The sequence below is a fragment of the Eubalaena glacialis genome, chromosome 10 (assembly GCF_028564815.1).
Source record: "Eubalaena glacialis isolate mEubGla1 chromosome 10, mEubGla1.1.hap2.+ XY, whole genome shotgun sequence".
Lineage (NCBI taxonomy): Eukaryota > Metazoa > Chordata > Mammalia > Artiodactyla > Balaenidae > Eubalaena > Eubalaena glacialis.
Genome location: NC_083725.1, coordinates 102258658 through 102272178, shown reverse-complemented (window position 1 = coordinate 102272178; position 13521 = coordinate 102258658). Strand labels below are relative to the sequence as shown.

General features: G+C 39.1%; 1 protein-coding gene across 3 annotated transcripts in view; it reads left to right on the top strand.

The window, feature by feature from the left end:
- The window catches only part of LRRC4C (leucine rich repeat containing 4C), a 188951-nt gene extending 175756 nt beyond the window's left edge, over positions 1-13195 (top strand). For all 3 annotated transcript variants that reach the window (XM_061203264.1, XM_061203266.1, XM_061203265.1), the window contains one exon: positions 11231-13195. In XM_061203264.1, the coding sequence (XP_061059247.1) occupies positions 11273-13195 (1923 nt within the window). In that variant the 5' untranslated portion in view covers positions 11231-11272. The remainder of the gene's footprint in view (positions 1-11230) is intronic.
- Positions 13196-13521: the final 326 nt, after the last annotated feature.

Below are 13521 nucleotides of genomic sequence, written 5' to 3'. Positions count from 1 at the left end.
AAATGTGAACTACTTTTCAGTACTGCAACTCAGCAAATATTTACTGCGTATCTAGACATCATCCAGTTCCTGTCTTTAAGAAGCTTATGATTAACTAGATTGAATGCATTCCCAAACATTTGCATTCAAACACAGATTTGATAAATGCTGTAATCTTGACATTACAGATCCTTAGGGGAAGGATGAATTAATACTGGCCAGTAAAACCAAAGAAAATCTAGTAGAAATGGTCATTGTAAAATTGTCTTTGAATTTGGGTACAATTTTGAAAGAAAAATCAGGGTAGGACATCCCAGGGCATGGGAAAAACAGGAGTAAGGCTTTGAAGAGGAAAAATAGGGAGTATATTTTTAGAATCAGAAACAGACTGCAGCCTAGACTGTACTATGGAGAACAGTGGGAGATAAGACTGGGAAAGCAGTATGGCTCAGCATCAGGGAGTGTCTTACGTGTTGCACTAAGGCAGTAGTTTTCAAGAGGGCAAATTTGCCTCCCAGGGGACATTGGCAATATCTGGAGACACTGTAGATGGTCACAATTGGGGGTGTTACTGGCATCTACTGGGTAGAGGATGCAAGAGATTTAGACTTTATTCTGTAAGCACTGGGAAACCATTGTTGGGTTATGTTTTCTTAGACGGTTATTGTCTAGGTCCCTGTGTGTTGTTACACAAAGTGTGCAAAGTGTTACTTTGCAAATCTCCCTCAGGAATAGTATAAAAAGAAAACACCAACTTTGGAGATAAGGAAACGCATATATTAATCATTTGGTGGACCTTGAATCCAAGAAAAAAGAAAGAACAAAAAGGAAAGGGAGAGAAGTGAAGTTTTCATGCATTGGGAGGGCTCCAGCCTTAAAAATATTAGTGCAAAAGAGAATGCAGATATTGTTACAAACAGGCACGTTTCTGATCATTGGTACTGTCTGATTTCATTTCCTGAAGACTGAAATATCAAGCAGTATATGGCACTTGAGGTTTTAAGCTTTTTTCCTTGGCTATGCATTTCACTAAACCAACACAGCAAGCAACTATCATAAAAATGCAAACATAGCCCTGAACACCTCAAATCCCACCCTTTAATTCCAGAAACAAGTAGTCATCTATATTTCATTTCTTCATAAATAATCAAGCTCAGAAAGTGAACATGATCAAAAGGATTCATAAACAGCCAAAACTACGTACTAGGTATGCTTATCTCTCCTGCATCCTGTGAGGCTAAACAAGCAGGGAAAAAACAAATTAATTTTATTTTTAGCCTTGCCAAGTCTTTAGCTATATTTCTAGGTCTGCTTTCCTAACATGAAGTAGATTTGACTTTCTGTTGCTAAGACAAAGTTGGAGCTGCCACCGCCTACCCCAATACCTTGCCTAATCCATGCTGTTCTTTTCAATTGTGACGGAAGAATTAGACCTTTTTCACCCAAGGATTTTCTAATTAATGGTTCAAATGTGTTCTAGAAGCAGAAATGTGATGATCAAGAGACTCTTCCATTTTAAAGAAAATTTGAGGATGATTTGACTTTCTGTCTGTAAGAATTCTTGTTCTCTGCTCTAATTGGTCTGACCTAGTGGAGGGACCCGAAAGCTGAGTCAAGCCTCCTTAGATCTGCAGTACATGTGGGTATCACGTGAAGCAAATCATGGAAACAACTTAATGCATCATCTACTTGTAATTTTCAAGGCAATTGTGTTATTTTAGGCACATACAGCAGAGGGCATTGTCTGGCCAAACTTAAAACAGGGCTGCTGTTGACAAGAATAGATAAAGAGAAAGAAATAAGGAAGGATTTTCCTTCCAAAAATATATAGAAAATTTTAAAAATAGAAACAAAGAGAGCAAGAAGACAATGAAATGAACTTTATATTGCTTTGTTCTCTCCACCTTTTCTCTGTAGGAAGACTTCTATGAAAATAACTAAAAACTGGACAAGGATCATTCCAGAAATTAATGAAATTTCTATTATGTGAGTTGGACTCTACTAGATGCTAAGGATCAATTAGTAAATATGATATTATTTAGGTCCTCAGTGAGCGTATAGCCTTAATTATCTACAAACTGCTTCCATCTGCTTGAACACTCATGCGTTCATTCGTGCATTTAACAAATGTTTGATGAGTATTTTTCTGGAAGAATATCACTAGAGTAGATAAGACGCTCCTCCAAGGAACTTAACATTCCACTCTGGTGAGACAGGCAGTAAGAAAATAAACATTGAAATATATGAGGAAAGTATTAAATTAGAAGTACTCTGATGACAGTTAAAATGGTAATCTGATTGATGGTGATGGAGGATCTGCTTTAGGCTGGGTGATCAAGAAAAAATTTTCTGAGAAAGTAAAATTTAAAGGGAGTCTTGAATGACAAGGAATATCAACCATGCAAAAACCAAAGGACAGGTGTTGCAGGCAGAGGGAACCTTAGTGCAAAGGTCCTGAGGAAGGAAAAGGCTTGGAACATTTGAGGAACAAAGAAAATTCAATATGGTTGAAGACAGAAGGCAAAATGAAGAGAAGTTGAAAGATAAGAGAGATTAGGCAACTATCAGATAATCATACGTTGGAGGCCAAAACAGTTTACATTTTGCTCTAAAAGAGTATGAAGTCAATAGGAGCATTTTCAGCTGAAGAATGACATGAACATATTTATATTTGCAAACTTCATTCTAGATGCTGTATGAAGAATTAGTTGTGGTAAAGCAATTGCAAAAGTAAAGAAACTGGTAAGAGGGTATTTCAGTGGTCCAAGTTAGAAATGAAGATGATTTGGCTAGAAAGGGACAATGAGGAAAAGTAGATAGATCCACTTATATTTTAATAGTAAAGTCAGTATTTTAATGAATAGGGTTGTGCTGAATGTAAATAAAAAGAAAAGTCAAGGAAGATCCTTACATTTTTGCCTTGAGCAATTGGATGTGTGGTAATGGCATTTACGAAGGTGCAGGGCAGGTTTGGGAATTTTCTTTCAGTATATGGTACACCGTTTAATTCATATAATCCTCTCAATGTCTATTAATGTTATCATCACTCCCACTTAGGAAGGTGCAGTTCAGAGAAAGCTAATTTACCAAAGAATGGTTATGCCAAAGAATACTTGGCCAACCCTCTAACTCACCTCATTTTACTCTAAATCTGGTTGTTGTTCCACTAGGTTTTGCTGATATAGACTGGGTGTCTTTCTATGCTTCAACATTGTTTCAAGTTGGAAAGTACAGTATGTCCTCAAGAAACCAAAACTGAATGTGTGCTTCATAGTCCTTTTTGTATAATTTACAATGTGGACATGAGCAGCATTAGAGATCAAAAATGCATCTTTCCTTACTTGTGCATCAGAGTTTCAAAAGTGATACCCTGCTCCTTCTGTGTAAACCGGTATTTTTTAATGAGACTACATACAGAAGCTAATTTTGCCTTCACTGGCATTTCATGCTCTACAGGATTTCAACTAGGGATGATTAATTTGAAGCTATACATGTCTGAATAGTCAGATAATCAGATCGAAGATCGGTTCCATTCTGTTCTAAAGTAATGCTAGGGATGTTGATTATTGAAGTCATCTGACTTTTCCATCAACCACTCCTCTTTCCAATTTCTTTTATGCACAAGGATGGAGCCTTCCTAAAATAATGCTCTCACCAATGCCCTTCCTGCTTAAGAGCCTGGAGTGTCTTCCTAAGTTTCTTTATTGAAGCAAATCCAAACTCTCCTACCAGGCATTCAGTGCCCCTCAGTTGGGCCAACTTAACTATTTAAATTCTGCTGTATAAGTCTTCTGCTTCCATTAAGTCATTTTTCTTTTATTTCACGCTCCTACTCCTCTTCTTTTACAAGTCATCTATGCCTTCCTCCACCACCTGCCTCAATGCAAGGTTATATCCCTTTAAGGACCTCTATAAAATCCCAAACCCTCTTCTTAAAACTTTTTCTGATTATCTATGACATTTAAATGTTTTATGGCATTTAAATGTCGAATACACTGATTTACATTAGTACCTAGATACACATATGTACACTTTTTATTCTTGATAGGTATCTATGCATTTGTATTACAGCTCCAATAAGTTTGTAAAGTTCTAGAAGGCATGGTCACCTTAGCTCTTTTCTATCCCTTCTTATACTCTCCAGAACATAGCAACATGTTAGCCACATGGGTTGTTATGGTTTTTTCTTACATTAATACATAGTTCTCTCCACTCACTGCTTTTTCTTATCTAATGATATTGTAATCTTGTCACTTCTAAACACTAAACACATGTATTCCTTTACTATAAGTTAGGTAAGTCTTCTAGAAAAGTGAAAATGCAGATCCAGGTGGTTTTTCTTTCCTTAAAAATCAATTTTTAAAAATCCCAACTTTTTCTAGAAACATTGCAAGGTCAGTGTATATAGCCAAAGAGCCTCCTGTTGACTTGACAGGTTCAGTACCCAGGTTACAGCCATTTAAGCCTTGTATCACTTCCATTACATTTGCCTTGAGGGTCAGCCCTGGGCGTATTTACAAAAATTTTCTTTCTCTGTAAATGTGTGGAACCATATATTCCTGCATGAGGGGAGGAAAGCTCAACAGATTTGCAAAACGGGGTTTCGAATGCGAAAAAATAATGAACTATATTAGGAAATAGTTGTAAAATAAACTTGATTTGGGGGATGAGCTATCTTTGATAGTGATGTTATTTAATTTGTTGTTTTTCCTTTTCCTGTGTATTCTAGCACTCATTAAAATTTAAAGAGCTATCCAGAGAAATGATTACAATAGAAAGCCTTCTTAGCAAGGTGGGGATGAGCCTCGCCTCCTTTCTTATAAGCAAATCATTTTGCCTCATCTTACTTTGTTCTCTTTGGTAGGTCTCAGGTGTATAATGGTATAAGAAATCAGAATTTTTCTGTCTTACTTTCCTTTTCTTTGCTCTTGGTTTGGGGAAGCGGGAGATAGCGAGAAATAGAGAGAGAGAGAAGAATGACTATGAAAGCATCAGGTAGGTCTGGCTGTAAGTAACCAGGAAAATAATGAACTGTTTATACTGTAAGGAATTGATTATTGCACATAATAATAAAACACAGAGGAAAAACTGTTACAGGATTCATTTATTTAGCTGCTTGTCACAATATCAGAAACGCAAATTCTTCCCCTCTTTCCATGTTTTCCTTCCTTAGTACATCAGCTTTGTCTTCAGGCTGCCTCCTCTCTTGGCCACAAGATGGCTGCAGCAACTCTCCGTATCTTATACCCACAACAATACCCAGAAACAGAACAAAGAACTACTCCTTCCCCTTGTCTTTCTTCATATTAGTGGGAGAAAAAAAAAAAATCCCAGAACCCCCTCAGCTGACCTCTCCTCGCATCTCATTGGCCAAATTGTGTCACATGCCCAGACCTGATCAGTCTCTGGCAATAGGAATGGTACAACCAATGTTTATTTAGACAAGAACTCAGCAAACTATAGTCCAAAGGTTAGTCCACCATCTGTTTTTGAATGCCTTGTGAGCTGAGAGTGTTTCGGAATTTTTAAATAGTTGAAAAAAATTTTTAAGATAATTTTTGAGACATATGAAAATTATATACAATTCAAATTTCAGTGCCCATAAATAGTTTAACTGGAACATAGCCATGCACATTCATTTACCTTTGTCTAGAACTACTTTCAAGCTACAATGGCAGAGTAGAGTAGTTGCTACTGGAGACCATATGGCCTATAAAGCCTCAACTATTTACTATCTGGCCCTTTACAGAAAAAGTTTGCCTAGTCCTAGCTTAAACCAAATTCTATTAACTCATCAAGGTTGGGCCAGCCTCTCCCAAAGCAGATAATATAGTTTTGTGATTTTTTTTTTTTTTTTTTAGGATGAAAGTGAATCTTCCTGAGCAAAATTTTCTAGGGAAAGAGTATGGGAGTAGGATGTTGGGTTGGCAACAAATTCAGAGAGAGAGAGACAGACAGACAGAAAGATTGGAGTTCAAGCATATTTTAAGTGAATAACTCATCTTTAGTTCTGTTTAAAAAGTTGGTTCTGAAAATGTCACCAACACAAACTGTTAGTAAGACAGAGCTGAGTTTTTGGCTTACTAAGGGGAAGCACCACCCCACAGATGTCCAGGAGAGTCTATGGGTGGAGCGGTGAAGATTAAGCCAGAATTTATTGAGAGCTGGAAGTTTGATTTTTAGGAGAATTGTTCAATGTGGGAACTTGATGAGGATCAGGTAAGAATTATGATACAACAATCCAGGAGTGGAGAAAACACCGAGGTGAAGTAAAAGATTCAAAAAATCCTAGAGCACAGACTTCTGTTAATGCTTTCCATGAAAGAGTTGATCGATCTTTGGGCAAGTTTCTCTAAGGACAATGAAACTGCTTTGGCAGGAGAATTTCAGAAGAGGATAGAGATGCTAATAGAGACCATGGCAGAGCTAAGTCAAGTTGATGTTGATGGTGAGGTATGGTGTGGAGGTCTCAGTCTCTTTTCTAAATGTGGGGTTTTGCTTCTCAGTGTTTAGGGAGGTTTGTTGCAGATACATATGATTGTGAGTATGTGGTCTGTTGAGATGGGAGGGCTGATTGTGGTTAACTAAACGTATCTTTCTCCCACCTCGCTTGCAAACTAGTTCCATTGTCTAGACAACAGTCTATGCTGACTTAGCAATGATACTGTGCTAAACAAAGCATCCCCATTAGCTACTCTCCCTCCTGCAGTTCCTCCTGTGTCTTTCAGTGCACTGAAGCATGGGTAAGGAAAGAAGAAAGGTCTGTTGACCAAAAGTCAGGATATCCTCTGGGACAAGGCTAAAAGTATTATAGTTTAATTCAAAACCCACACAGATCCATTTGTAAATAAATGCTATGAGATGACATCGTAATGGAAGTGTGTACCTTTAAATTGATTTCCTTTTGATGTGATAAAAACATCTTCTGAAAGAGATGTTGAAACCTGGCTTTTGATGGAAAGTAACATAATTTAGATTTTAAAATAGAAAACCTTTTGTTGATAGTAGTTTACTCGATTCAGCGCATGTACCAAGCTTTATTTGCCGCAGGTTATAAATTAGCTTTGAACCAACTATAATTCATAAATTGTTACTTATGACTGATTTACAGGCAATCTCATTAATTGCAATAGCAAAAAGACCTTGAAGTAAGCAAGAAATAGAAAATAAAATAACCCGGGGATTGAAAACCGGGAGACGCATATACTCTACAATTAAGAGCAATGTATCATATTTCGGTATGTTTTACTGATAGTATGTTTCTGATAATTTACTGATAGTACGTTTCTGGTCATTCCAGTTCATCCTTACCACAGCTTTGAATAATAAGTATTAGTGTTATTCCTATCTTATATAAGAGGAAGAAGCTCCCATCACTTTTTATTTTAAAATGTAATAAATATTTATTACTTATTATGAGCCAGTAACTTTATCTGTATTATGTGACAGTGCTAACAAAAGCCTTTTGAGTAAGTAACTCTGTTGTTTCCCTTTTACAGATGTGGAAAGTAAGCTATAGACAGGTGAAGCAACTCTCCCAGTTGTAGGGTCATGGGGGTTCAAGCAGGCATATAAATTCAGAGTCTTCATGAGCCTTTTCTCCGACCACCGGACATGGCTGCCTTTGTTATTTCATATTTTAAAGGGATAAAGGTAGCAAATGGCAGAATAAGGACTTATCTTTTTCACTTTTGTGCTATTTCCAGTCAACCAGTTATTTTCACCTCTGTTGCCAGAGACCCTAGGATTCTAGAGAGAGTCATGGGGTGGGAGGTGGGAGGAGGGATGGAGGAGTAGGGCCCTATGACCCAATCCTAAAAGCATCTATCAATTAATATATTAGAGATTTTATGTGCTGTTCTTTTTTCTTTTTTCTTTCTTTCTTTTTTTAAAAAAAATTCCCACTTACCTTCAGAAGTGTGTTTTGGGGAAAGGGGAACATATGCAATGAAAATACTTCACATGGATGAAAAATTTTCAGTGGTCATGATCACGGGCAATTTAAATAACATTCTACTTAAAATGGAAATCTACAAGGGTTTTTAAGGTTGTGTTTAAATTTACAATGAAAGATAACTCCTAATCTAACTCACGGTGAGAAGCCTGCCAGCCACATTGTTGTGGTATGAATAATTTCAGTGGGTTCTGGAACACAAGAGCTATCCCAGTTGCCTGGTATCTAGCCCTGGGATGATGAGGGCAGAGGGATAGTGGCTCAAGTGTAAAGAACCCTGTAAAAACTGATAAAGGAAATTGTTGGGGTACTGACTTCATGGTTGATTTGAATATGAAAGGCATGCCTGTGGGCCCGTCCTTTACTATCTCTAGGAATTAGCTAGCCCTTGGAGGGGCAGTCTCTCCAGGACAAGCAAAGCCCCATATCAAAACATCAGAAAATACAGAAAATAAAAGGCATGATTAATACATTGGTACACATCACTATGCCAGGTACTGTGTTGTCAGGAGGCTAGGAAGAGACCATGAGACATGGCCTCTGTCCTCAGGGAGCTCACAAGCTAGCGCAGGAAACAGACCCAGGGACAAATGATCATAGTACTGAATGGTGTGAAAAGTCAACCTAGAGCTGGAAGAGCCCGGAGAAAGGCAGCAAGTCAGTTTGCCACAGAAGGCTGGAAGAAAGAGTAACAACTCAGCACCTAGTGGTCAAATTTCTTTGCTGCCATAGGGAAGGAGACCAAAACAAGCCTCTGAAGCCAGAAAGCATCTATGACTTTAAACCTCACCTTCTTGAGATTCAGGTCCTTTTCTGCAGTTCTGTGAATGTGGGTGTATATTTAAGCGCTGCTAATGGCAGATACCTTTACTGAGTGAAGAATCTCTTTTTATAGGAAAAGAGCCTCTTCTCTGTCTTGTGTACTCTATGAAGATGTAGTTATTTACAAATGCTAATTAACATTGAGAAGCTCACCACTGGTAGAAGGGTTATACTCCTAAAGAGGAGACAGACAGCCCTTCTCTCCTCAAGACCTTGGATGGTAGGCATGGAAGAGATGAGCAAAAACCTCCACTTGTCTCTGGCATTGACTTTTCTCTAAGGCTCACTTGGAGCAGCTGGAGGATCTTCCTAATTTTTCTCCTTGCCGCTGGTTTCTTCCAAAACTTTTCTGTCTCCCTGTTAATCTAACATTATCATTCTTAAAAACAAAGCTGATGATAGCATTTCTTTGTATAAACAGAATATGTCACCTGTAGGATAAAACGGGGGCTCTTAAGTTTGGCATAACCAACTCTTCAGTCTGGACCCGATCTCATCCCAGCTTCTTTCCCATTCTCTTCCCCAGGCTTTCCATTCTCCCACCACAGAGGAATTTTTATGGTTCCTTGGTTGTACTAGCATCCTTCATGTTTCCTTGTCTTAGCTCAGTCTGGCCCCTCTGCTCTTCTTTCTTTTCTTTATCAATTTCTTTTACAAAATCTAGATCAGATGACCCTCCTCTTTGAAAATCCCCTGATTTACCAGCACAGATTGAGTTACTCTGACTTCAGTGCCCTCCTACCAATGTGGCTTGGTCTCAGAGCAATGAACATACATTATTTTGTTTCATCTGTTTGCCTATCTGTCTTACCTTCTGAATTATAATTCCCTCAAGGATGAGGATTATATTCTTCACCCTTGTATGCTCAGTACTCAGCAAAATGTCTGGCTAAGGGAAACAACAAAATAGTAGTAGTAATAATAATAATATCTAATATTATTGAGTTCTTTCCGTATGGAAGGCATTATTCTAAGCCCTTATGAACATTAATTTTATTCTGGCAATAACACTAAGGGTTATGTAATTATGTCATTCCCATTTTGCAAGTAAGATTGAGCCATGGAGAGGGTAAGAAACCTGCCCAAGGTGACACATAATAAATACTAAAGTATTGTCTTAGTGCCTTTTTGAATTGGATATGGTGAGCCTCCACACTTTTTTTCTTCCCAGGAGATTCACAGAACAGGCACTGTTTATTGAGATGAGAAATTTGGGAGAAGTCATTACACAGGTGCCCAATCCATGATAAGCCAGTTGAGTGGGGTTTATACTGGGTAACACAAGCTTTGGAATTCCTCTTTGTGCCAGAAGAGTTGCAGAAAGTGAGTTGTTTTATTTCCTTCCCAGAAATCTACTTAAAATCAGTAGGGGTAGGGACATAATACATATATAATACAGTTATACTAAGATTTTTTCTGTGCATAAACATTATGTTTCATGGGGTGTGATTTAATTTGTGGTATATCTACCTATAGATAGCAGTTGGCTCTGTTGTCATGAGTTTTTGTATATGAACATCTCTAAAATTTATGTATATTTGTGCATGTCATTATTTCAGTGTATCTTCACAGGTACCATATGATAAGTTGCCAGTGTTTACAGCTCAGGTCACTCCCAAAGGAAAGGTATTTTAACAAAATTAATTGTGAAAAATATTTTGCTTTTGCCATCATTCTTGCAGAAACTTTTTCATGGAGGTTTTGAGATCATATTCTCCTGGACCGATGAGCTGACCGTCTAAGCCCTGGTTCTGTACTTACTAACCATGTGACTGCATGCATGTTACTTCCCCTACTATTAAATTTCTTCGTCTTGAAAATGGAGTCTATAACAGTTCCTTCCTCAGAGGAGTGCTGTAAGGATAAGAAAGGATCAGGGCATGTAGCCTGTGCAATTTCAAAGGGCCCCATGCTCAGAAGGGCCCATGCTTGGCTTCATGCTCTACTGTAACTGATTTGAAATTCTTAATAATTTTTAACAAGACATCCCACGTTTTCATTTTGCCTTGAGCCCTGCAAGTTATGTAGCCATTCTTGGATAAGATTGTTTGTGAAGTCCATAGCCTGTGGTGCCTGGCACATAGACTAATCCTCAATAAAATGCCAGCTATTAATAGTTTTGCAAGGGAATTTTTAGTTTATTGGTATAGCCCCCACCCCAATTTTATTTTCTGAACTTTTCCAATCTGGTCTGGACATTGAGCCTAATTGTGGGGTACATTTCATAGGTCCTCATGCATTCAGGCCAGACTTGGTTGATAAACACTACAGTAAGGCCCTCTACCTCATTCTTCCATTTCTCTGTGATTGCACATCTGATGGAATATTGGCTGTGGATGGCTGCTAACTCAAAGTACAGAAACACTTCTCTATAAATATGAGCCACATCGCTTAATAAATGACACTACATACAGTGACTCCAGGAAGACATCTGGAGAAGATCTAATACTCTTTTTTGCTCTCATTGTATTGCAGATTATTTGAACTCCAGAAGGACCAACACCAGATAAATTATGAATGTTGAACAAGATGACCTTACATCCACAGCAGATAATGATAGGTCCTAGGTTGAACAGGGCCTTATTTGACCCCCTGCTTGTGGTGCTGCTGGCTCTTCAGCTTCTTGTGGTGGCTGGTCTGGTGCGGGCTCAAACCTGCCCTTCCATCTGCTCCTGCAGCAACCAGTTCAGCAAGGTGATCTGCGTGCGGAAAAACCTACGTGAGGTTCCAGATGGCATCTCCACCAACACCCGGCTGCTGAACCTCCATGAGAACCAAATCCAGATCATCAAAGTGAACAGCTTCAAGCACTTGAGGCACCTGGAAATCCTACAGTTGAGTAGGAATCATATCAGAACAATTGAAATTGGGGCCTTCAATGGTCTGGCAAACCTCAACACCCTGGAACTCTTTGACAATCGTCTTACGACCATCCCAAATGGAGCTTTTGTATATTTGTCTAAACTGAAGGAGCTCTGGTTGCGAAACAACCCCATCGAAAGCATCCCTTCTTATGCTTTTAACAGAATCCCTTCTTTGCGCCGGCTAGACTTAGGGGAATTAAAAAGGCTTTCGTATATCTCAGAAGGTGCCTTTGAAGGTCTGTCCAACTTGAGGTATTTGAACCTTGCCATGTGCAACCTCCGAGAAATCCCTAACCTCACGCCGCTCATAAAACTAGATGAGCTGGATCTTTCTGGGAATCATCTGTCTGCCATCAGGCCTGGCTCTTTCCAGGGGTTGATGCACCTTCAAAAACTGTGGATGATACAGTCCCAGATTCAAGTGATTGAACGGAATGCCTTTGATAACCTTCAGTCACTGGTGGAGATCAACCTGGCACACAACAATCTAACATTACTGCCTCATGACCTCTTCACACCCTTGCATCATCTAGAACGGATACACTTACATCACAACCCCTGGAACTGTAACTGTGACATACTGTGGCTCAGCTGGTGGATAAAAGACATGGCCCCCTCCAACACAGCTTGCTGTGCCCGGTGTAACACCCCTCCCAATCTGAAAGGGAGGTACATTGGGGAGCTTGACCAGAATTATTTCACATGCTATGCTCCTGTCATTGTGGAGCCCCCAGCAGACCTCAATGTCACTGAAGGCATGGCAGCTGAGCTGAAATGTCGGGCCTCCACGTCCCTGACTTCTGTATCTTGGATTACTCCAAACGGAACAGTCATGACACATGGGGCGTACAAAGTGCGGATAGCCGTGCTCAGCGATGGCACGTTAAACTTCACGAATGTAACCGTGCAAGATACAGGCATGTACACGTGTATGGTGAGTAATTCTGTTGGAAATACCACTGCTTCGGCTACCCTGAATGTTACTGCAGCAAACACTACTCCCTTCTCGTACTTTTCAACCGTCACAGTAGAGACTATGGAACCTTCTCAGGATGAGGCAAGGACCACAGATAACAATGTGGGTCCCACTCCGGTGATCGACTGGGAGACCACCAACGTGACCACCTCTCTCATGCCACAGAGCACAAGGTCAACAGAAAAAACATTCACCATCCCCGTGACTGATGTAAACAGTGGGATCCCAGGAATCGATGAAGTCATGAAGACTACCAAAATCATCATTGGCTGTTTTGTGGCCATCACGCTCATGGCTGCAGTGATGCTGGTCATTTTCTACAAGATGAGGAAGCAGCACCATCGGCAAAACCATCATGCCCCAACGAGGACTGTTGAAATCATTAATGTGGATGATGAGATTACAGGAGACACACCCATGGAAAGCCACCTGCCCATGCCTGCTATTGAGCATGAGCACCTAAACCACTACAACTCTTACAAATCTCCCTTCAACCACACAACTACAGTTAACACAATAAATTCAATACACAGTTCAGTGCATGAACCGTTATTGATCCGAATGAACTCTAAAGACAATGTCCAAGAGACTCAAATCTAAAACATTTACAGTTATGAAAAACGAACAATCAAAAAAAAAAAGACAGTTTATTAAAAATGACACAAATGACTGGGCTAAATCTACTGTTTCAAAAAAGTGTCTTTACAAAAAAAAAACAAAAAAGAAAAGAAGTTTATTTATTAAAAATTCTATTGTGATCTAAAGCAGACAAAATTATGTGTATTCCTCAGAACCTGTTTTTGCTGCACTTATTTACTATTTTCCCACATCTTGTCCCTGCCTTTCCCAATCGCCATATTTTTCATAGGAGATCTCAATTCCCTAAAGAACTGGTCTAGGAAATTTTGTAAGAATTCTGTTACACT